Source organism: Theropithecus gelada, chromosome X (genome assembly GCF_003255815.1).
Source record: "Theropithecus gelada isolate Dixy chromosome X, Tgel_1.0, whole genome shotgun sequence".
Classification (NCBI taxonomy): Eukaryota; Metazoa; Chordata; class Mammalia; order Primates; family Cercopithecidae; genus Theropithecus; species Theropithecus gelada.
In genome coordinates this window covers 54728002-54752773 of record NC_037689.1, presented here as the reverse complement: position 1 = coordinate 54752773, position 24772 = coordinate 54728002, and the positions used below count along the sequence as shown (strand labels likewise).

Sequence of the window (24772 nt, the reverse complement as noted above, 5' to 3'; positions counted from 1 at the left end):
AGTACGTTGAGTATGTTGATCACTTACTCTTAAAATAACCATAAGCAGGGATAGATTAATAACAATATACTCCCCCAAATATTGCTCAACTTATCTGGCAGGGAGATGACATTACACAAGATGGAAACAAACTGTGCAGCAATTAATTGGCGGATTTTTATGAATTCAGGGTCATTGTCACCTTTAACCTATGAAAGTTATTTTACAGAGATGTTTTTATGAAGAAATTAGCTGTAGATTTTTCACTTTATAGCCAGAATAATCTATGAACTGATTTTCTTGTTATTAGTCCGATAGACCCTTTAGAAATATCGGTGTCATCTATGTTATGAAAATTGTTAAAAATATTAAAGTTACACAAAGAAAATGTCCTTGAAATATCAAAATATCATATTCCATTTCAAAATGTAACACTGAAGAAAAGAGCAGAACATAGAATTATTAGATTTAATTTGATGTAGTTGGACTGTCCCCACCAAGAAAATGTCATTTAAAGAAACAAACTTTTGGATCTCGTATAAAAGTCAACCCTGGATAAAGAAAATGTGGTACAGGTTGGGCGTGGTGGCTCATGCCTGTAATCCCAGCACTGTGGGAGGCCGAGGTCGGCGGATCACCAGAGGTCAGGAGTTCAAGACCAGCCCGGCCACCATGGTGAAACCCTGTCTCTACGAAATATACAAAAATTAGCTGAGTATGCTGGTGCATGTCTGTAATCCCAGCTACTCGGGAGGCTGACGTAGGAGAATTGCTTGAACCTGGAGGTTGCAGTGAGGAGATCATGCCACTGCACTCTAGCCTGGGAGGCAGAGCAAGACTCTGTCTCCAAAACAAACAAAAAACAAAAAGGGCAGTACATATACAGCATGGAATATAATACTATGCAGCCACAGAAAAGAATTAGATCATGTCCTTTGCAGCAACATGGATGAAGCTGGAGGTCATTATCCTAAGTAAATGAACACAGAAACAGAAAACCAAATACCACATATTCTCAATAAGTGGGAACTAAACACTGAATGCATGTGAACACAAAGAACAAGGAGCCAGCAGCAGCTAGTGCTGGGGAACTTTGAGACTCTTACGTGATAAATCATGAAAGGGTGTATTGGGGGTGTTACTTGCAAGTATGTTTTGGGAGGTTTTTGGGACACACATGCTCTGGTTGTACATGCTAGTACACATACCATATATCCCATTGGCATCTAAAATCACCACCCAGGGGGTGTGTGTGTTAAACGCTATTACAGTGAGCAAAAGAATACAGTAAGTTTTCAGAGGAGTGTGTGCATGTTTGTCAGTGGGGAAAAAATCCCTAGTGTGGTTATCTCTGGCAAGGGCCTGATAAGTCCCCTTTGGGGCTAGAGGAGCCCAGCCACACCGCCAGACATAATCAGCATGGCCAGTGCAGTCATTGTCTGTTTTGCTGACTGTCAGCCAGCAGCACTGACTCAGTGAAACAGCATCTCCAGGACTTTTCTTAGGAGACTCCCTTGCCTACTGATTGCTGGCTATCTGCCTACTCCAAGGGAACCAGAAAAATCCTGGCAATAAAACAGATAACCATAGAAGGAAATTTATGTGACTTTGGGATAGGCAAATAGTTATGATACCTGAATCCAAAGCATGTTTCAAAAAGAGAAAAGTGAACTTGGACTTCATCAAAATTGAGTTATTCTATATTCTGGATATGAACCCTTTGTTTTGAGTTGCAAATGTATTTTCCTTCTCTGGATTACCTTATTACTCACTTCAATGGTAAATTTTGATAAAAACAAGTTCTTCACTTGGGTATAGTTTATTCTTTAAAACTTATAGTTTATACTTTTACGTCCTGTTGAGGAAATACTGGCCTACACAAAACTATTACGATGCTATACGAGGTTATTATCTATAGAATCACTATTTTACCATTTGATTTTGGATCTGTTTTATCTGAAATTGATTATTGCATATGGTATGAGGAATGGGTTAAGACTATTTTATTTGAAATCTAATTGACACAGCACCATTTATTAAAAATAGTGCTGCTTCCTCATTGCTTCACAGTAGTATGTCATAAAAGTTTGTCAATACATATGTGGGTCTATTTTTGCACTTCAATTCATCTCCATTGTTCTATTTCTCTCTACACACACAAATACCATGTCATGTGGAGTAATGTAGTTTTATAATGCAGCCTAGTATCTGGCGAACTAGGTTTTCCCCCTTTGTTCAAGATTTTATTGGTTATTGGCCCTTTCTATTTTTGTATTTGTTTTGTAATCTTTTCAGTTTCCATGTGCATTCGAAGTTACGATTAGCATTGAGTTAAATCTATAGAGAATAATTGACACATTTGCAATACGGAGTATCCCAGTCTTCTATTTTTTTTTTTTTTTAATTTCAGGTTTTATAGAATGAGAAACTAAAATTGAACAGGAACACAAAAGGTGTTCACAAATTCAAGAATCATATTTAAGAAATGTTTAACCTCAGCAGTAACTGGGGAAATTTAAATAGAACTGCAATGAGATATACTGATACAAAATTACCAAAATGACTGAAATAGACTACTAATGCCACATGTTGATGAGGACATGGATCAACTGGAAGTCTCACAACTAACTTGTGGAAATATATAATTCAGACAACTAAAGGGTCGGGCATAATCTAAATGTGAAAATGCACATTTCTTACCACCTAGCAGTTCTATTGTAGACATATAAGTTACAGAAATACATTTCCCAGTTTGCAAATAATAGGTATATATGAGACTGTTCACAGCAGTTTTATTTGTGATAGCCCAAAATGGAAGTGACTGATATATTCTCATGATGGGATATTACAAAGCAATGAAAACGACCAAATGATAGCTACACACAGTACACAAGATGAAGTTGTTGAAAGATATTTGAGTGAAATAAATGAGACAAAGTATACCTACTATTTCAATTAAATTTCAAAAACGGGCAAAATGTTTCCATGTGTTTAAAATTGAAGAGAGTGGTTAACTTTTGAAAGGAGCAAGTCAGTAAAATGCATAAGAGACTCTTCTGAGGTGCTCACTGTTCCATGTTTTGACCTGATAGCTGTTATACATGTGTTTACTGTAAGAAAACTCATCAAGTTGTACACTTACATATAATTTTCTATATGCATATTATACTTCAATTTCAAAGAGGAACTTAGGGGAAAGTAAACCTGACCTTACAACCTCCAAAACTCCAAACAAGGGCTGTATATATCAATCTGATCATAGACCCCATGTTTTCTAATGAAATTATTAAATGAATATAAGTGAATATAAAATCAGAATATGATTAATATCATATGAATCTCTTCTTGGAAGGCAACATTTCTTATAGAAAACAGAGAACCTCCTAATGTTTTAGGAGGGAAAAGGCCCCAAAATGGCTTAAATTTGAGGAGTTGCTCAAAAGCAGATGTTAATGATGCTTTCATCTGAGCTAGGGCTTTAAGGGGGAACTGCATAAGATACTGGCCTCTGCGTTAGAGGACAAAACCTCAAGATGTTCTCATGCAGAAACCAAACTTGGAACAAAGGAACCTTTACCTTAGCCTGTGGCTGAACGATAACACATGGATGTTCAAAAGCAAATGCAGGTCAGGTGCGGTGACTCATGCCTGTAATCACAGCACTTTGGGTGGCCGAGGTGGGTGGATCATGAGGTCAAGAAATTGAGACCATCCTGGCCAACATGGTGAAACCCCGTCTCTACTAAAAACACAAAAATTAGCTGGGTGTGGTGGCAGGTGCCTGTAGTCCCAGCTACTACTGGGAGGCTGAGACAGGAGAATCACTTGAACCCAGGAGGCAGAGGTTGCAGCGAGCCGAGATCCTGCCACTGTACTCCAGTCTGGCCACAGAGAGACTCCGTCTCAAAAAAAAGTACTTTAGTCTGATTATTAGGAAGAATAAATCAAAATGCTCGAGCAGGATTTTTTTCTAAAGATGAGCTTGGGTGTGTTCTATATCAGTGAGCCTGTGCAGGATACAAATAATCACATTAGTACATAGGGCCATTTCAAATTTCCTTTTAAAATTCACAGGTATATAAGATTGGTATCAGAGCAAGTGCAGTCCTTTCTGTCACAGATAATAGCCCCATGGTAGGCAACATGAAGCATGTATACTTAGTGACAGTTAAGTGAACAAAAAGACTAAGGTCTGAGGAGACCTTTTGGTTCAGTTCCTATATGAGCAGAGACTTGGAGAAAGGGAGTGAGCCGTGGAATTATAGGAAGATGGGTTAGGCAGAGTAATAAAGACCTTGAGGTGAAAAAGCATTTGAAATGAGGACTCAGCAGGTGGAGTAGACTGAGTATAGAGATGAAGGAAACAGCAGAGAAGGATAGCAGAGAGGTAGTGAGGTGGGGGTGGGAGGAAGAAAGCATGGTGAGCCACTGCTGGCATTTCGACTCAGGTCTAAATGAGATGACAATGACTAAAGTTGCTTGAAATCGGTCATTAAATCAGGTTATTTTAAAAATCAGTAATAGTTTAATAGTTCCAAGTCTTTGCTATTGTGAGTAGTGCAGTAGTGAACAGATGTGTGCATGTGTCTTTATAGTAGAATGATTTATAATCCTTTGGGTATATATCCAGTAGCAGGATTGCTGGGTCAAATGGTATTTCTAGTCCTAGATCCTTGAGGAATCGCCACACTGTCTTCCACAACGGTTGAACTCATTTACACTCCCACCAACAGTATAAAAGCATTCCTATTTCTCCATATTCTCTCCAGCATCTTCTGCTGACTTTCTAATGATTGCCATTCTAACTGGTGTGAAATGGTATCTCATTGTGGTTTTCATTTGCATTTTTCTAATGACCAGTGATGAGCATTTTTTCATATGTATGTTGGCAAAATGTCTATCAATGATAGACTAGATTAAGAAAATGTGGCACATATACACCATGGAATACTATACAGCCATAAAAAATGAGTTCATGTCCTTTGCAGGAACATGGATGAAGCTGGAAACCATCATTCTCAGCAAAGTAACACAAGAACAGAAAGCCAAACACCACATGTTCTGACTTATAAGTGGGAGCTGAACAATGAGAGCACATGGATACAGGGAGGGGAACATCACACACTGGTGCCTGTTCGGGGGTTGGGGGCTAGGGGAGGGATAGAATTAGGAATATCTGATGTTAGGTGATGGGTTGATGGGTGCAGCAAACAACTATCGCACATGTGTAACTATTTAACAAACCTGCACATTATGTACATGTACCCCAGGAACTGAAAGTATAATACAAAAAAGATCAGATAAAATGAAAAATCAGTGATAGAATACTAACTTAGAGTGTCATTTTATTCAAGACAGTTATAGTCGATAACGAAAACATATCGCATAGTAGAAATGTTGCTAAATCCACGAAGAGAAATTGATGGAAATATATTTTTAGAGCCATTAATTCACCACTGTTAAGTTTACAACACATTTAACAGCAAAAGATTGAGAGTACAAATAACTGTAGATTTAATAGTGATTTTCTGTATCTCCACACTCCAAAATCATAGTATTTCTATAAAATGTGAGCATTATCAATAAATCCCCCTATAAAGTTGGATGTGCAAGAACAGCAATAGTTTAAAAACTTCAGTTATATTAACTAAATTCAAATCTGAACTCTCAACCAGGCATTCAGAAAATTATTGGAAATGCTCTCCCCTAAGCCTATGGAATGGCTAGAGCTCAGTAGATCTATGTGATGTCTTTCACAGGCAGGGCAAACGCATTTTCATCTTTAGTTCATTGAGGTATCCACTGATATATTCACTATACAATTTTAAGGTATTTTGTGAAGTCAAGTGTATTAACTGTCCTGATACTAAACACGTGGCATACACAAAAAGTTGAAGAGTGTAATGAGGGGGAATATTTATAGAAATGTGGGCAGGATTAAAGGAAGTAAACGGTGGTGAAGAATGCAGGGATTAGCATGAGTTAATAACCTTTACTACATCTAAACCTAAGCAGTCAAGGGGAGAGGGCTATGAATTTGATAAAATCCCTCACTTTGGGAGAGGGCCACTGGATACAACTGTGAACTGAGCCCCTAGGTATCTAAAGAATGCAGTTATTTTCAAATCATTGCCTGGTGAAGTTGAGAGAAGGTGATACCTTAGGCTCTCCATAGAATCCTCCAATGTCCTGCCAGTGCTGCTCCTTAGTTTAGTCTAACCAGAAGTCCGAGGTTAAGAGATGCTAGGTGATGTAGTCATAGCATACAAAGAAGAGGTGAGGTTTGGTGGGTTAGTGAAGCAGGAGTGGAAAACAGTATAATTGGCATTTCAGGTGTCTTGTTTTGTTTTGTTTCTGGGCAAAATGAGGACTTGAGAATCTGCATACTGAGAACTCTAATGTTAGCTAGGGCCCATTCTTTGTTGGATGTATTGGGAACTTCGATGACAGGGAGTAGAAGTGGTTTCTGGCTAGTTTGGGGACTAAGGACTCCTCCTTGTTCTTCTGGAGAAAACCGGAGCCAGAAAAGACAAGCTAAGAGTCACTTCTGATATCTGCCCTTTGTTGTGAACTTACTGAAGGCATAGGAAAATACTAAAAAAATTTCCTGCCACATACACAAATTATAAATGGATAATATATTTGATTGCAGTGAAAATGTCATTACACACAAACTTTCAAAATTCATATTTAATAACACTAGAAACTAATAATACACTTGTAAATTCAATTTGGTTAAGGCTTGTTAAATAAGAAACCAAGAGTATAAAACTACATTTGTGAAGGAAAAAGCATTCCACATGAAAACCCATAAGAAATGGCTTAGGCTCTACAGAGAGGCTGAATTTTTGTCTTTGATTTTATCTTCATTAAAAAAAAAGATAAATCAAGCTTTCAACTAAAAAAAAAAGATAAATCAAGCTTTCAACTAAAAATGTTACAAAAATGCTCTAAGGAAAGTAGGAACTAAAGATAAACAGAAGAAACACTAGATAAAATATAAAGCTAGTTCCTTATAATATGAAATAGATTAATATCTTATGAAAGTGATCCAAACAGGGAGGGAGAAAAATAAATGTATGCAGTTTTAAAATGGAAGGGAAATATTAAATATAAGAGATACAGAAACCAAAAACGGGTTCTACGCCAAAATACTATATATGTTTGTTATAAAAAATGAAGTTGAGGCCAGGCGTGGTGACTCATGCCTGCAATCCCAGCACTTTGGGAGGCTGAGGCGGGCAGATCACCTGAGGTCAGGAGTTCGAGACCATCCTGGCCAACATGGCAAAACCCCGTCTCTACTAAAGATAAAAAAAATTAGCCAAGTGTGGTGGTCGGTGCCTGTAATTCAGCTACTGGGGAGGCTGAAGCATGAGAATCACTTGAACCCGGGAGGCGGAGGTTGCAGTGAGCGGTGATCATACCACCACACTCTAGTCTGGCAGAGCAAGACTCTGTCTCCAAAAGAAAAAAAAAAAATTGAACACCAGTGATAAGTTTGTCCACACACCAAGAAATTGATAATTGCTAATAGAAAATCACATGAACAGCCTTCATATTTCTTATAAACCTATTAAAAAATAAGTCCTGGCTTTAAAAATCACTCAAAAAACTAGCCCTCTCATTTTTAAAGGAATATTAGAAGTGTCTTTTCAAAATGATGCTTTTTGGTAATTTCAGGATCATGAGGTCAAGGTCATTTTTCTTTTTTTTTCCTTAGGGTCTCCTCCATTTTAGCTTGTCCCTTTGCCATAAATCACTAGTTCTAGCATATTCTGTAGTTCTAAACTAGCTCCTCAATTTAACCCTGGCAATTTAACCCTGTTCCCCAGTTTCCTTTCCTTTCCCTGTCCTGGTGTTTAACTTGTTATCCTCACTTGAATGCCACTCAGCTTATATCTGTAGAGCTCAGACACCACGTTTGTGTTCCGATTTGCATTCTTTGTGGTGGCTGTTTTAGCATGAAGTTATCCCTGCTATCAATAATGTATTTTGGAAAGTCACTTATTGAGAAGAAAGTACTTCTAAGTGCATTGATACCTTTATTGCGATATTTGCTGAGAGCAAAGCTCATTTGTAATAGTTGGTTGTGATTTTAAAAAGCAAACAAAATACAAAATCCTAAGAAACGGGAGAATATGCTACTAAGTGGTTATTCTTGACTCCACATCAGCTCTAGGTAAAAATGTATCCACAGCTTCTTTTTATTTACGAGCTTTTGAAGGTAGAGCATATCCCAGCTAAGATGAAACATCTCTTATACAGCCTTTCTATTATTTCTTTGCCCTGTCCCACTTTTGTTTGTGAGTAGTGCCATTCATTATGCATTTTAAATTCAATTCTGCACTTCCTGAACTCTGTTCTCTCAAAGATATTTAATAGGTAATTTAAACTGGCTTGTCAATATATTTTCCTTGGATATAACTAAGTTGTGATCAATGAGTATTCTCTATTAGGTGTCGGCACTTTTAGTCATTTTGTGTCTAGTTTAATGATTACTTTTTGGTATGGTAAAGGAACTTAGAAATTGCAAATTTGATAGAGATTTAACTGTCTGTGGTGCTTTAAACTACACCCCCCCCCCAGATGTATTATGATCTGTCTTCCTTTCTCTAAGCTTGTGTCCTTGTCTTCCCTCTTAAGATTTCCATGCTTACATTTTATGAATTCTAATGCCTCTTATAAAGATTCATACAAAAGGTATAGTGTTGAAATATACCCTAGGAACATTACCAAGACTTTGCTGACTTAATATAATTTAATATTAACTGACAATGGTTGTAGATCTAATAATTATGTTCATTGTACCAGCTCATCAATTGTCTATCACAAGGTGGCAAGTTTTACCAAGTAACTTCAAATCTACAATGTGAGATGCTACAAAGCAAATAGAGTCATTGCTATATATTAAATCACAAATCCAAGGTGAGTACTTAAAAAGTCTAGGGCGGAAATTCAGATGACAGCTATGTTCAAATATTCACTTAATCCCATCATTGGAAATTGTAACTGAATTAGACTGGTTGTCAAATATCACTGATCTGAAAAATGATATACTGTTCACATGCTGGCATATAAAGTTAAAGAAGATTCTAAAATGTTCTTAAAACTAGAATTTTATGTGTCCTTTAAATATTCAGAAACCTAAATAGCCATATAATATATATTTTGGAGCATGTCAGAATATATTTGACTATAAACTACTTCCATTTATTACTCATAAAATCTAGTATTAAAATACAAATTGCAAATTTAATTTGTTAGACAAGTATTTCTTACACGAAATTGTCAATCCACACAATAGGCCTGTAAAATATCTGCACTTCATATGAATTAATTCTCAAGTTTGCAGAAGAGGTAGATCTTGTAAACTCTGTAACTTATCAACTATTGGGTCTTTGGCAAATGATTCCATGACTTTGATCCACTTTATCATCTGCGAAATGCATTAATAGTAAATGTTTACTTCTTTCAAAATACTTGTTATGGAAGATACAAATACACAAACATAATCTCGTATTCATTAAACTCACATTCAGATGCAAGATAATATAACTACTCAAATTGCAGCATGTTCTCTTTTAAAATAATTTTCTGGGTGAATTTATTCTTCCCATCCCCTTTAGTATACTTCTTGCTTTAAGGGAAAATAGTATTGATTTATTTCTTATATATTCAACTTAAAATTGAGACACTCAGTTACCTATTATGTTCACATACGGAGGTCTGCTGGGATAATTATGACTATAAATAGTATTGTTTAAAAATATATTTTTTTAAATTGAAATATAATTTTTTAAATTATTATTATTATTATACTTTAAGTTCTAGGGTACATGTGCATAACGTGCAGGTTTGTTCCATATGTATACTTGTGCCATGTTGCTGTGCTGCACCCATCAACTCGTCATTTACATCAGGTATAACTCCCAATGCAATCCCTCCCCCCTCCCCATGATAGGCCCCGGTGTGTGATGTTCCCCTTCCCGAGTCCAAGTGATCTCATTGTTCAGTTCCCACCTATGAGTGAGAACATGCGGTGTTTGGTTTTCTGTTCTTGTGATAGTTTGCTAAGAATGATGGTTTTCAGCTACATCCATGTCCCTACAAAGGACACAAAGTCATCCTTTTTTATGGCTGCATAGTATTCCATGGTGTATATGTGCCACATTTTCTTAATCCAGTCTGTCACTGATGGACATTTGGGTTGATTCCAAGTCTTTGCTATTGTGACTAGTGCCGCAATAAACATACGTGTGCATGTGTCTTTATAGCAGCATGATTTATAATCCTTTGGGTATATACCCAGTAATGGGATGGCTGGGTCATATGGTACATCTAGTTTTTTATAATGTCACTCAAGTATCTTTTAAGATTTTTATTGTAGCTATTGCTTTTTTTTCCTTGAAATGAGTATACATGACTTGAGCTTAAAAAGATGGGGCTATATGGGTTGATTTTGTTGTTAAAGTGACATTCTATATTGCCAGATAAAAGATACCTAATATAACAATTCAAATTAAATAATATACGGAAAGTATATGTATCGTTCATTCTAAGTTGTGAAAGTATTGAGGACAGTGTCCATTTTCTCAAGCAATGCCCTCTAGTGTATATTCTTTATAAGAAATTTTGTTGAGTTTAGTTAAAAGAGCTACTTTCCCAAAAAGTTTAGTTTGCATTTTATTAATACGTTCAACCAGATTACCTGCATCAAAACTTCTATTTTTATATATTTGTTTTATGTCTTTCATGCCATTAAATGTTCATATTTTCTTAGGATTGTAAGATATTTGTATTAACTGCGTCGATTCTTTATTGTCAAAGAGGCAGTAGATAAGTAAATGAAAACATGACTCCATTAAAAATAATTCTCCTGCGATGTATCAGAGTGATCATAAACACATCCAAAATATAAAGAAAATTTAACATTTCACTTGTCCATAAGCAATTTGTTGAAACAGTCTAGTTTTAAATTTATCTCTATTCTTAACATTCTATGTGTGGCATATAGTGAGTGGTCAAAAATAGTTAAAGAATGACTAAATATGTAAAACTTAATCACTGAAGATAGAGATATTATCTTTGTAGTGGGTTACTGAGAATTAAATCTTGTAATATGTTAAGGCCAAAATGTGCTTCAAAAATTATCTAATGTAAATTTCTGTATCTGAATCAAAAATAATCCTTGGAATATGGCGATACAGAAGGGAATAAAAAGCTGTCATTGGAAAGCCAGGTCCACAGTGGCAATATGGCCCACCCTTTAGGTTGTATATATTGAACTATTTATGATTTAATAAAAGATTCAATACATGCATCTCTCAATGGAAGAAAACAGGTATGATTTATGCCCATCAGTCTTGAAATTTTAAACAGTGTAAATCTTAAATGTGGTATAAAAGCACATGCTGCAGGGCAATGAAACTACTTTGCTTTTCGTATATTTTTTTCATCTTTTTAAAAATGCATTGTATTTAGAAGGATTATATAAATACCTGAGAAGTTTCTGTTGAATATGGAGAAGCCTTTAGCTTGGCTACATGATGGCAGACATCTGATAAAAGACACTTAACATGTTTAAAAAGCAAATTCTGTTTATATAGAATGTTGGAAGGAACTTCTCAGTTTATATACACTTTATGAGAAAGAAATGAACATGAAAGAACCAAATAGATGGTGGAAGTACATGCTTGAGGTTTCAGTGTCACGAAGGCTATTTACATAATAAATTTCAATGAGTGGAATTTCCCCATTAGTTATTCTTTAAGATTCCTTTTAAGGAAGTAAACTCAAACTTTTAAGAATATTTCATGGTTCCTTTCATAATCTTTCTGTGAAATTATTTTATAATATTTAGTTTGTATCATTTCATATCTAGTTAAAATCACCAAGACTGAGTGAAAAATGTGGCTTACCCTTATCCCCCTCCCTTAGCTAATTTTAAAAATGCTTGTATTTTATACTGCATGTGAGGGAACAAGAGTGACTTCTCCTTAGGACAAATATCAAACTCTGAAATGATCTGGGAGAACCACTTCCTTTGAAACAAATGTGAGAAACCACTGGCTTTAGTCTAATTTCAATTGGCTGAATGATGCAGGATGTGTTTTCATTAGAGCTTGTAGCTCTGAAATGTCCTTGCCACTGGTTGTCTAAAAAGGCAAGAAGAGGCAGATACCATATATTATGAAGATGATGGTTCCCCTGTGAATGAAATACAACTTTCTGCAACTTCCAAGTTGAAACCGCAAATGCTTAAATGATACACAAACCTCTAAACATCCATCTCTGCATCTAACAAAAATAAAATTGTATGAAAAAAATCCATTAAAGCTTTGTCAGAACTTTGTCACTTTTTTTCTCTCTTATACAGAAACCACATATCACACACACACACACACACACACACACACACACACTGTACAGGAATATAACTCTTACATTTATTCTTCATTTTCCCTTCTCTCTCTCCTTCTGCTCTGCCCTAAGAACTTCAATTTTCATTATTTGACTTGGTTATTGAAATTGTTTTCAAGTTACATGCCCCTCATTCTGAAGCCTTATTTACTGTTTTCTGTTTGATGAACCCTAGTCTGCTATTCTTTTTGTAAAGCAAAAAATAATACCAACTTGTTCCTGTCAGTAATCTTTCAGAAAAACCATCATATTTCAGGTTGACTTTAATATTAAGGTCTTCTTAAGTAGTATTAAATCTTGAATATATCAATATAATAAGTATAAATCCCTTTACTGTAAGCCACCATGGGATATCTAAACGTAGCTTGAAGAAAATATCACTGACCATGCTAGAAATTACATCCATGCTCCCACAGGAAACCGGGATAAAACAAAACAGTGAGGTTTTTTTGCCTCTCTCGAATAAACAAATGATGAGAGTTGTTCCTCATAGCCCAGTGGTTAGCAAACTTATTTAGGAGGGTAGAATACCTGGAAGTAAATGCTCTCTGAAATGATTATATAGGAATCTTAGAATTACTAAATATATGTCGTTATACAAAATTACATATTGTAAGTATTAGTGTGGAGACAGAAGAGGGACCCCCTTCAATTCTTGTCCCATGCCTTTAAAATAGACAGCAGGAGACTACTACGTTCTAAAGAATAATTCAAGGTATTAGATTTTCTATGTGCAATTCTTGCAGCCTGCTTATTCTAACTCGAGATGTTTCTAAATAGTTCACATTTAAATATTCTGCTAGAGTCACAATAAGTTTCCATTATGTCAAAGCAAACGATGGAGATTTTCTATTCTCCAAAATTACATTTGAATAAAGCAACTTCCAAAGCTAACAGTGTAAAACTCTGAGACAGCATCCAATGTTACTTTATGAGTAAAATCTTAGGCCTGTTGACAGGAACTACAAAAGTCAAATGTCCTGCATAGGTTAACTTATTTCTGCAAAAATTCAAGGCATGCTATTACATTTTCACACAGAATATCAATTTTCACACCTATTGATTTGGTATCAGATGCTTTCATTATGCAAAACAGGAAACCAGAAGTTTGGGAAACCATAGTGACCCCAATATTTAATTTCCAGCCATAGAGGGCATGTCACAACACTGATACAGTAGGCTCGTATGTTAACATATATGTCGTATTAATGTTTTCTGTTTTGCTTAGTAGACAAATGTAATCATTCACTTAACACAGATTTTAAAAGGTTTTAATATTTGTTTTTACCATTCAGTTATTTAGCAATTAGACTGATAATTTTTAAAAGACATAATTCCAGAATGTGTATTAGAAAAAAGTATGTAAAAGAGAAGTTACTGTATGGCATGGTGATGATTAAGAGTAAATAGTATTGAATTCCTAAAACATTATGACTTACAGCTAATAGTAAGAAATACGGCATTATAACGAGCAACGAGCTTATGAGAATTCATGGCCAAAACAGACCAGACTGTCAATATGAGGCATTCAAGAGTAATATAAATGCCATGAACAATACCCTTTCAGGCATGACAAATACCTTCCTCCTCTAGAGTCTTCATGGTTATTAATTAGTGTTTCTTATACTCCTTGGTAGTTTGAAGAAGACATGTGCAGCAAGAGACAAAACAACCAAAATAATATTCCTTGTCTATATCATGGTGTGAAATGTTTATTAACTTGGAGAGAGTCTCTTAAAGCTTTTTGTGGAGAATTCACTAGATGTAATTAATGAAATATCTTCTATCCAGACACAGTTTTAAATCAGACCTTGTGGAAGCTTCATTTATTTTTGATACTCTATTTCCCTCTTAGTAAAATGCACATAAATGTAAAATGTTCATGAGCTCTTGGTAAAATTTATATAACTCATACACACTCTAATGATGTAGGCACAGTGAAATCTGTATTCAGAGAGAACTGTATAGCCATAAGATTTTTAAAAGATGGAAATAAGTGTGTATCTTAAGAAATTATAAAAATAGAGAAAAATAAAAATTGCATTCAACATAGAAAATTGAAGAAGATTAATCCATTTAAAAGTGGGCTCTTGAAAAGATTAACGAAATAGGTAAAGCTATCCCAGTCATAACAAAGAAAACTTAGAATAAAAACTAGACAAGATAAATGAGAAAAGATGCATGACAGCAGATGCAGAAGAAATTAAAGGAAAACTGAAAGCAATTTTATAACAATTTTGCAAAATTCTGGAAAACTTGATTTTCTAGTACAATACAAATCACTAAAATTGAGATAAGAATAAGTGGAAAATTAGACTAATTGCTTCAGAAAACATTTAGTAGGTTATTAAAGATGTACCGTTGAAAAGTGTAGGATTCTTCACAAATGAATTTAACCTAACCCTTGAAGAAGAATTTATATACTTTAAGCTATTCCAAAGCATATGAAAAGGAAAACTCCGCAATTCCTTTTGTGATGTCAGATTGACCTTTGTACTAACAGTCAAAAAATAAAAATCATAAATCTGTAAGACAGTCTTTTCAATGAAATACAAAATTATGTTGAATTATAAGAAATATCACATTTTGGAAGTGGTAAGCATTCTATAAATGTTAGCTCTTATTTACCAAAAGCTCTTAAAATTCAAGAAGGGAAAAGAAAACTACTGTATAGAAATAAATGAGCAAGACATATTAACAGACAATTCACAGATGGAATTGTAATAGGTCAGTCATACAAAAATATATTCAAATGCACAAGGAATCATAGAAATAAAAAAAGTGATGCATTTTATTGATCATACAAACAAAACTAAAACAAAACAAAAATTTCCTGGTGAGAGAAGAGCCTACCCTTATATAATCTGGTTAAAATATGAAATACTAAATTGTTTCTAGGAAGGCAGGTGGAAACACCTAAAATTAAAATTACATATATATGTGTATATATGTGTGTGTATGTTTGTGTATATGTGTAGATGTATACATACGTATATATGTGTATGTATAGCTATATATGTGTATATGTGTAGATATCTGTATATATGTATAGATATATCTATATCTCCCTGAAATGTGTGTATATATATATAGATTTATCTGCTAGATCAGAGCATGTTTATGTATGTATATACACACACTCTGATCTAGTAGATACATCCTGTGAATTTTTATAACAATAGAAGCATCAGTGTCTGAAAATGTGTGCATAAGATATTGGCCAGGTGTGGTGACTGCTGGTGGGAATGTAAATTAGTTCAGCCATTGTGGAAAGCAGTATGGTGATTCCTCAAAGAACTTAAATACCATTCAACCCAGCAACCCCATTATTTGGTATATACCCAAAGGAATATAAATTGTTCTACGATAAAGACACATGCACATACATGTTTATTGCAGCACTATTCACAATAGCGAAGACGTGGAATCAACCTAAACGTCCATCAACAGTAGATCGATTAAGAAAATATGGTAGGCATACACCATGGAATACAACCCAGACAAAAAAATGAGATTGCAGCAACATGGATGCAGCTGGAGCCATTATCCTCAGCACACTAATGCGGGTACAGAAAACCAAATGAAACCACATATTCTCACTCGTAAGTGGGAGTTAGGCTGGGCGCGGCGGCTCACGCCTGTAACATAGTACTTGGAGAGGTCGAGGCGAGCGGATCACCTGTGGTCGGGAGTTGGAGACCAGCCTGACCAACATGGAGAAACCCCGTCTCTACTAAAAACACGAAATCAGGTGGGTGTGGTGGCGTATACCTGTAATCCCAGCTACTCGGGAGGCTGAGGCAGGAGAATAACTTGAAACCCGGGAGGCAGAGGTTGCGGTGAGCCAAGATGGCGCCACTGCACTCCAGCCTGGGCAACAAGAGTGAAACTCCGTCTACCAAAAAACAACAAAAAAGTTAACACATGGATACAAACGGGGGAACAACAGACACTGGAGCCTACTTGAGAGTAAAAGGTGGGGGGAGGGAGAGGAGTGTACATGAAACCCCCATGACATGCAGTTTACCTATGTAACAAACCTGCCCATGTACCCCTGAACCTAATATAAAAGTTAAAAAGAGTAGCTTTCTGCCGTATTGTCCCTGAATACAATATCTCCATATTCCCAATCAGTTAATTACCCCCAGTCATCTGAACTCTTTCTGGCATGCTTTCTCCACCTGACACTTTCTTCATTCCAATCTATTTTTTTCTTTACAGATATAATCAATACTGAATACATGGATATATCTTACGTCTTTTGCTTACCTTGTCACACTGTTACGTCCTTTTTCCCATCCCTTGGGCTTCCATGAGACACAGTTGCCTACCTAATTGTTTTTCCTATGGATATAAATTTTATTGGAAAAAAGCCAGAACATTTATTTAGGTATTACCTGTGGCTGCTGCTGCTGCTGTGCGTGCGTGCGTGTGTGTGTGTGTTCCGATGACTTCTTTTTTATTGTGGTGAAATACAAATAACGTAAAATTTGCCATACAACTATTTTTTAATTTAACTAGCAAAAAATTGTATATATCATGTACAATATGATTTTCTAAAATATCTAGACATCGTGGAATGCTTCAAGCTAATATATACATTATATGTTTATCATTTGGGGGTGAGGAAACTTAAAACCTACTCTCTTAGTAGTTTTCAAAATACAATATTGTTGTTAACCAAAGTCAGCATGTTGTACAATAGATCTCTTGAATTTATTCCTTCTATCTGAATGTAATTTAGTATCATTTGACCAACATCTCCCGAACCCTCCTCCTCCAAGCTCTATCCCCTGCTAACCATCATTTTACTCTCAATTCTATGAGCTCAACGTTTTAAAATTTCATATACGAGTGACATGATGTAATGTTTTTCTGTTCCTGACTTATGTCATTTGATGTACTCTAGATTCATTAATGTTGCAAATGACAGGATTCTCTGCTTTTTAAGGCTGAGTAGTATTGCAGTGTGTAGGTGTGTATACCTGCATTTTCTTTATCCTTTCATCTGCTGATGGACACTTAAGTCGATTCCCTATCTTGGCTATTTTGAGTAGCAATGCAATGTACACTGGAGTACAGTTATTTCTTTGACATATTGATTTCATTTCCTTTGGAATATATACCCAGCAGTGGAATTCCTGAATCATATGGTAGTTTTATTTGTAATTTTTTGAGAAGCCTCCATACTGTTTTTCATAATGGCTACAATAATTTACATTTCCACCAACAGTGTGCAAAGATTCCTTTTTCTCCACATCTTGGCCACAACTTAGTCTTTTGTCTTTTTGATAATAGCCATTCTAACTGTGTGAGATATTTCATTGTAGTTTTAATTTGCATTTCTCTGATGATTAGTGATGTTCAATATTATTTCATTTATGTGCTGGCCATTAGTTTGTTGTCTTTTGAGAAATGTATATTCAGGTACATTGCCCTAAATAGGGTTTGAGGTACTATTTTTTCTACTTTTTTAGTGTATAATTCAGTGACTTTAAGTATATTTTCATTGTTGGGTAATCATCACCGCTTTCCATCTCTAGAATGTTTTCAGCATCCCAAGTTGAACTCATACTCATTAAATGATAACTCCCCATTTTTCCCTCCCCTAGCCTTTAATAACTTCAATTTTTCTCTATGAATTTGACTTTTTTAGGTACCTCACATAAGTAGAATCATACAGTATTTGTCATTTTATGTCTTGCTTATTTCACTTGGCATATGTTTCCAAGGTTCATTTATGTTGTAGTTTGTATCAGAATTTCATTCCTTTTTAAGGCTGAAAATATTCCGTTGTATGTACATACCACATTTTGTTTATCCATTTATCTGTAGATGGACATTTGGGTGTTTTCACATTTTGCCTATTGCAAATAATGCTACTATGATCATTGGTCTACAAATATCTTAATCTCTAATTATTTCAGTTGTAGAGGTAAAATTGCTAGAGCCTAATGGTAGATACTTTATTATGTGACCTTTGTTGTGAACTTCTTGACATTAGGGATAGTACCTTGCTTCCCTTTATCAGGTCTGAGCCCAGTGCCTGAATATAGTGGAAATTGGACCTTATGAGACCGTTTATGGGGATAAGGAAATGGAGGAACTATCTTCCTGCGTACACAGTGACAAGTCTTATGACATTGGGTAGGGGTTACTAGAATATAAGTGCCTATTACTTGATCTAAGTCTCCCCAGAGTCAGGTCTATGGCAAGCCAAAACATACCTACAAGCCATGCTTCCCACAGTATGAGTGAGTCTGTTTCCTAAAAATTGCATATTTTCTGCTTAACTGCTTTAATCTTCAGTGGCATATCATCTGATTATAACTATCACTAGAATTAAGTTTCATGAAAGCAGAAGGTTTTTCCTTTTACATGCTCTTAGTACCTCATTGCCTGGCATATAGCCAAAAGATATTTGTTGAGTTAGTGAATCAGTGAATCAATAGATAAATTTATAGTGGCTTTTCCTTATGGAGGAATTTCTCTCTTCTACTGCCATGTGAGGAATCCCCAGATGAAATACAGACGATGATGCTTTCTTAGTCTTGACTAATCTCCCCTTTGATATAGTAACATCTTATAAAACGAAAGTATGATATCTTGACCAAGATGTCAACATTCATATAAACCACCAATAGTATTCAGATTTCCCCAGCTTTACTCATATTTATGTGTATGCATATGTGTGTATTTAGTTCTATGCAACGTTACGTGTGTAGGTTTGTAATTCCACCATCAGAACAGTTCCACCATTACAAGGTTCCCTCATATTGTCCTTTTACAAGGACATTCAGCTACCCCACATCTTACCCCCATTCCTGACCTCTGGTAACTGCTACTCTGTTCTCTATTTCTGTAACTTTGTCTTTTCAAGACTGTCATAGATACAGACTCATATAGTATGCTACCTCTTGAGAATGCCTTTTTCCCCACTTAGAATAATGCCCATGAAATTCATCTAATTTGCTGCATGTATCAATAGTTTGTTCCTTTTCACTGATGGGTGTTATTCCATGGTGTGGCTGTACTATGGTTTGTTTACCTACCCTTGAGGGCATCTGGGTTCCCAGTTTGGGGCTATTACAAATAGAGGTAGTATGAACACTTACGTGCAGGTTTTTGTGTGCACATGTTTTCATTTCCTTTAGATAAATGCCCAAGAGCCCAATTATTAGATTGTATAATAAGTACATGTTTAGTTTTGTGAGAAAGTGCCAGACTGTTTTCCAAAGTGGTTATATCATTTGCATTTCCACTAGCAGGGGTTGAGTGATCCAGTTTCTCCACACCCTCACCAGCATGTTATGGCACCATTTTTTAATTTTAACCATTGTGATACATGCGCAGTGATAGATTATTGTGGTTTATAATTTGCATTCCTCTACTGGCTAACAACATTGAACATCTTCTCACATGCTTATTTTTCAGATGCTTGTGTTTAACCTTACTCCACCTAAACATTTGAGTAGTGTGAAGGACAGGAGACATAGAGATTTGCCTTGATTAAGGCAAAACACTGCCAGATTTTCATTTCCAAACACAGTCCTAGACAGAGATAAGAGAGCTGGCAATTTGCTCCATTGTTTATTAGAGACCTAACATTCTTTCTAAAACAGAGGTATTTTAGTAAAATGCAGTCAGCCTTAATTATACTGGCACTCCTCGGAGATAGACGGAAGTACTGGTGAATTTTTCTGAGTTGTAATTCTATACTAGAAAGCATATCTTAATTTTAGACATCCTTTATGACATTTTGTTTGGAGATACTCCAGTCGGCCTCTCTAATCTGCAGTAATCTATTCATGCGCTAAAAGTAAATATATATGGGATGCTTGTTGTGGAAAGTGGTTTCTAATGCATTTTGTTTAATTTTTAGATTATTTTTAAAAAACTTTAATGCTGAGTCCCTGAAAATAGCTAAATGCAATTACCTTCACATTTTTATTATTGTTATTGCAACTAGGCATTTGGTTTCTTACCTCCAAATGTTTTCCCCTTCTCTTTAACAGGTTGATTTAGTGAATATTGGAAGTACTGACATCGTAGATGGAAATCATAAACTGACTCTTGGTTTGATTTGGAATATAATCCTCCACTGGCAGGTAAGAATCCTGATGAATGGTTTCCTTTTGGGTAACATGAATCTTGCTTTTTTTTTTATTTCTGCCCTTGACCTGTGAAACAAATGTGTATTTCTAACAATAACAAACCCTTCTCCACAGTGTTACTTTTTAAATTGATACAACCATGTCATCTGAAATGTTAAGGATCATCATGGTGTAAAATAGGTTCTGGTACATTTACAGGAATATTTTTCAAAATTTTATTTCATTAAGTAGGCATAAGGTAAAATACAAAGTCCCAGTCATAGGTGAGTAATTTTTTTTCCCACAAATGTATGTTCTATTACTTGTCTATAAGTGAGTTTATATAGCCTTGTAAAAAGAAAGGCATTTTTAAATTTTAATCACTATCAAAGGAATGGGGCTTTCTCAGTCTTGGGTATTCTTAACATAAATTATTGCCAATAAAAGATTAGTAGAATATGGGTATCTCTATCCATAAATGTGTTATACATACAAACTCCATAATTTGATTTGGAAATTATATTTTTAAGTCACATGAACATAGGGTCTTCTGACTGTCTCTTTGACCTCTGCAAAATGGATCGAAGGATTTGTGGAAAAGATACACATACCCATATATATATATATATGTGTGTGTATATATATATATGCATATATACAATATGCATGTGTATGCATATAATGAGTGTGTGTATATATATACATGCATATATACAATATGCGTGTTTGTATATATACAGTCATATTCACACATATATGTATATATGACCAACATGAACTTATATTCACTAATATTCACTCATTGTATATATACACAACTCATTTTACACATATATATGTATACATGTGTGTATATATATTTACCAACATGAACTTGAACTTAAACTTCCACAGTTAGCACCTTAGTGGCATTTGGTATATTGTCACCCCTGTTCTGGACCATGGTCCCTTCACTATCAAAAGAGTAAAAATAAAAATAAACGTGTATATATTTCTTATCACGATTAAGTGGGAGAATATCTGCAAGACACTCAGTGTAGTATACCACTTTTGAGGTGTGTCATATGACTTGATTGCTTGAAGTTTTCCACTCATTTAAAAAATTTGGAGGCTGAGAAATGACTGCTATTTTTACTGGTCAGGATTACTTTTTTATAAAGCAGCTTTTTGAAATGTAATTGTTATACCATCAATGCACCCATTCTAAGTGCAAAATTCAATTTGCATCAACCTGGTTTAGTTTTGATTCTTGGTAGCTTCTCAAACTATTTTGAGGGGTCAATAGCACCCCCACCAACCCGCCAGTTCATTAAAATTTGTAGGACATTTACAGAGTAATATAGCCATCATAGCAATCTAATTTTGGTACTTTTCCATCACCCTAAAAAGAAGTTTCTTCTCCATTTACAGTCATTTTTCACTCCAACCGTAGCCCTAGGCAATTGTCAGTCTATTTCTGTCCATACATATTTGCCTTTTTGGATATTTTATATCAATATAATACTTGTTATTTTGTGTCTGACTACTTTCACTGAGCGTAATAGTTCAGGTCCAGCCCTATTATAGCAGCTGTCATGGCTTCATTTGGTAAACTTGAATTTTAACTTGAATTGTAGCTTGCTCTTGCTCAGAGTCAGAGGATGAGTAGACACTAAGTGTACCTTCTCAATTCAGCAGCCATATTGCTCTCCTAATTGGCCCGCATATGTTTTTATTCCAACTTCTCTGAACAGGCTTAATGCTATTTCACAACAGTAAGCGGGGAGGGGGGAAGAGAAAGAGCAGGAATTAATGTGTGCTGGCAACAAAGAGTAGCTCATAGGAGCCTTAAGTGAGCCCAAGTTGGCCGATTTTCAGCCCGTTCCATATAGTGATGGTTCAAATAGAACCAGCGAGCAACATACCCCACCTCTCCCCAAACTGCTTTTCATATGTTGTGCGGTATTTCTCGAAATATCTTGAGGAAGGAACACGTTTTTCCCCTAATGCATTGTGTGTAAGATACAATAAAACCAAAGCATTACAAAAAAAATACCTAAGCTTCCTCCTTTATTATTAAATGCAATAGACATAAATGGCACTCTAAAATCCCTACGTAAGTTTCTTGATGCATTCCCAATTGTTGACTTTATCTTATGGCATAGTAACAAATAATTCTTAGAGTGAATCCAGTTTGCAGATCCCACTTTGCGTAACACAGACGTAAGTTTTGACAAAGTCAGCAGAACTCAAGCATGCACAGAGCTCCAAAAGCCACATTGAATTGTACTTATCATTTATACTATTTATCATACGATCTTACCATTTTTAAAAAATATCCTGAAGCCCTTTCCATCTGAACTAGTCTAAGATAAACTTTCAAGACTATTCTGTCTGATAATTTCTTCACTTGCTTGCAAGTTGTTCATTTTTTTTAAATTAACATGTGGAGGAGCTTTTACAATGAGGAATATCAGAAAGAATGCTTTTTCAATCTTTCTTTGTCTGAGACCTCTCTTACAGCCTGTTGTTTTCCATTTATGCCCTTGAATCACCATATCCTTGAGATGGCAAGACTGTAGACTCTTCCTAGCCTCTGCTTACTTATCTCATCTCTCTCTTATATCACACTGCCATGTTCTAAAACTATTAAGCACACTTTGAAAAAATTATCTTGCTCAGTGTTCTTCATCATAATTCAGTGAATCTAAAAATATACTTTTTACCAGCATTACATATTTTCCTTCCTATTAAATGGAGAAGCCCTTGTATCTCAGCAAAGATTAAAGGGCATTCTGCTCAACTTAATGTACCTTCTAGATCTATCAGATTAAGAGCAGCATTTAGAGATAGAAAGATGTTGACCCCTTGTTCTAATGCCACATACTATGTTATTAATAGTGCCATAGAGGACTTCTCATTGAACTTGTGAAAACTCAGGAATGCAAACCCTGTTTTCCTTACTGTTTTTCCAGTGTCCATCTCAAATAAAATTGCTAGCCTAAAACAAGGCATATTTTGTAGCATAGGCAGCTTTGAACAAAATTGCAAAGCATATAACGTGTGTTTGGCATCTTTTTCTTCCTTCTTAAGTGCAATCCATTTTTTTCAGAGTGCTAATCTTGGCTCTGGCAACCAGCTGGTTATAAAAACAAATCTTGCCAACAGTGGCGAGCTATCAGAAGTCAGGTCCATACTTTTGCTGGATAATTCAAGGGATGTACTTAATGGCAGCGCTATTCACTTTAGAATCTTTGTATTATTGATGCAATTTGCAATTATAGGAGAATGATAACGTTTGCACTGCTGAAAGCCATCCCTGTAAATTTCTGCCTACCAAGTCACTTCTGTGCAAGACAGTTCTTGCTCTGCTCTTCTGCAGAGCTTCACACAAACTATCCTTACCATATAAGATTATTCCTACCCTTCTTCACTTCTATTCCTCTGCTGCAACTTCTTTTAATCACAGTCTGGGTTCTGGGGAGTAGACTTTGGAGTTGAGTTTGGCAGGCAGCATGTTTATTAAGCCATGCCCTGGAAGAAAAAAAAAACACACACACACACACACACACCTGTAGAAGGGCAGAGGTGACAGGAGTGGAAAAAGAAAGAACTACAGCTGTGATGTAAACTCTATAATACCCTTATTCAACCCCATGGACGACTTGCAGCTAGGATGACCCTTCAGAGTTGTCTCAAGTGGAGTTAAAATGGCGGAGTGTTTATACTATGCCCCTTCATCAGTCAATAGATGTGGGTTGCCCTGGAAAGGGTGTGACATTGGCTGTCTGGACTTGGCAAGTCAGGTGGTACCTGAGAGAACTAACAAGAAGCTGCCTGACCACAGCTGGAGCAACAAGCCCTTCCTTTGAAGATCAATCTTGGCGGTGCATCTCCATGTCCATCATGCCTTCTTGGCCCAGTTAACTCCTAGTCATTTTTAAAAATCACTGCTCAAAGACATTTCAACTTTTTTCCTTTTAAAAAATGGATTTATAGTTGTATGCACGGGCACACACACAAATACATTTGTTTAAATTGAGCCTCTTTTAGAGACAGACCTGAGGACAGGACAATTTTGTTTACAGGCTCACCTTTGGGACCAGCTCAATGATTTTTTGATAACTGCCTTTTATGTAGGAAAAGGAGACATGATTATCATACATTGCCCTTGATTACATTTTTTTCTGCGCAACATTTGCACCTAAGTAGAAGCAATAACAACGAGGCTGAGGCTGATAAGCTGAATTAGTGACATAATGATACTAAAGGAGTTTTGGATTGTATACTTGGTTGTC

At 35.7% G+C, this 24772-nt stretch overlaps 1 protein-coding gene across 1 annotated transcript in view; it reads left to right on the top strand.

The window, feature by feature from the left end:
• DMD (dystrophin) overlaps window positions 1-24772 on the top strand; it is a 2044437-nt gene that overhangs the window by 373805 nt on the left and 1645860 nt on the right. Inside the window, exon 5 of the mRNA XM_025371836.1 lies at window positions 20418-20510. Coding sequence (XP_025227621.1) covers window positions 20418-20510 — 93 coding nt within the window. The remainder of the gene's footprint in view (window positions 1-20417; window positions 20511-24772) is intronic.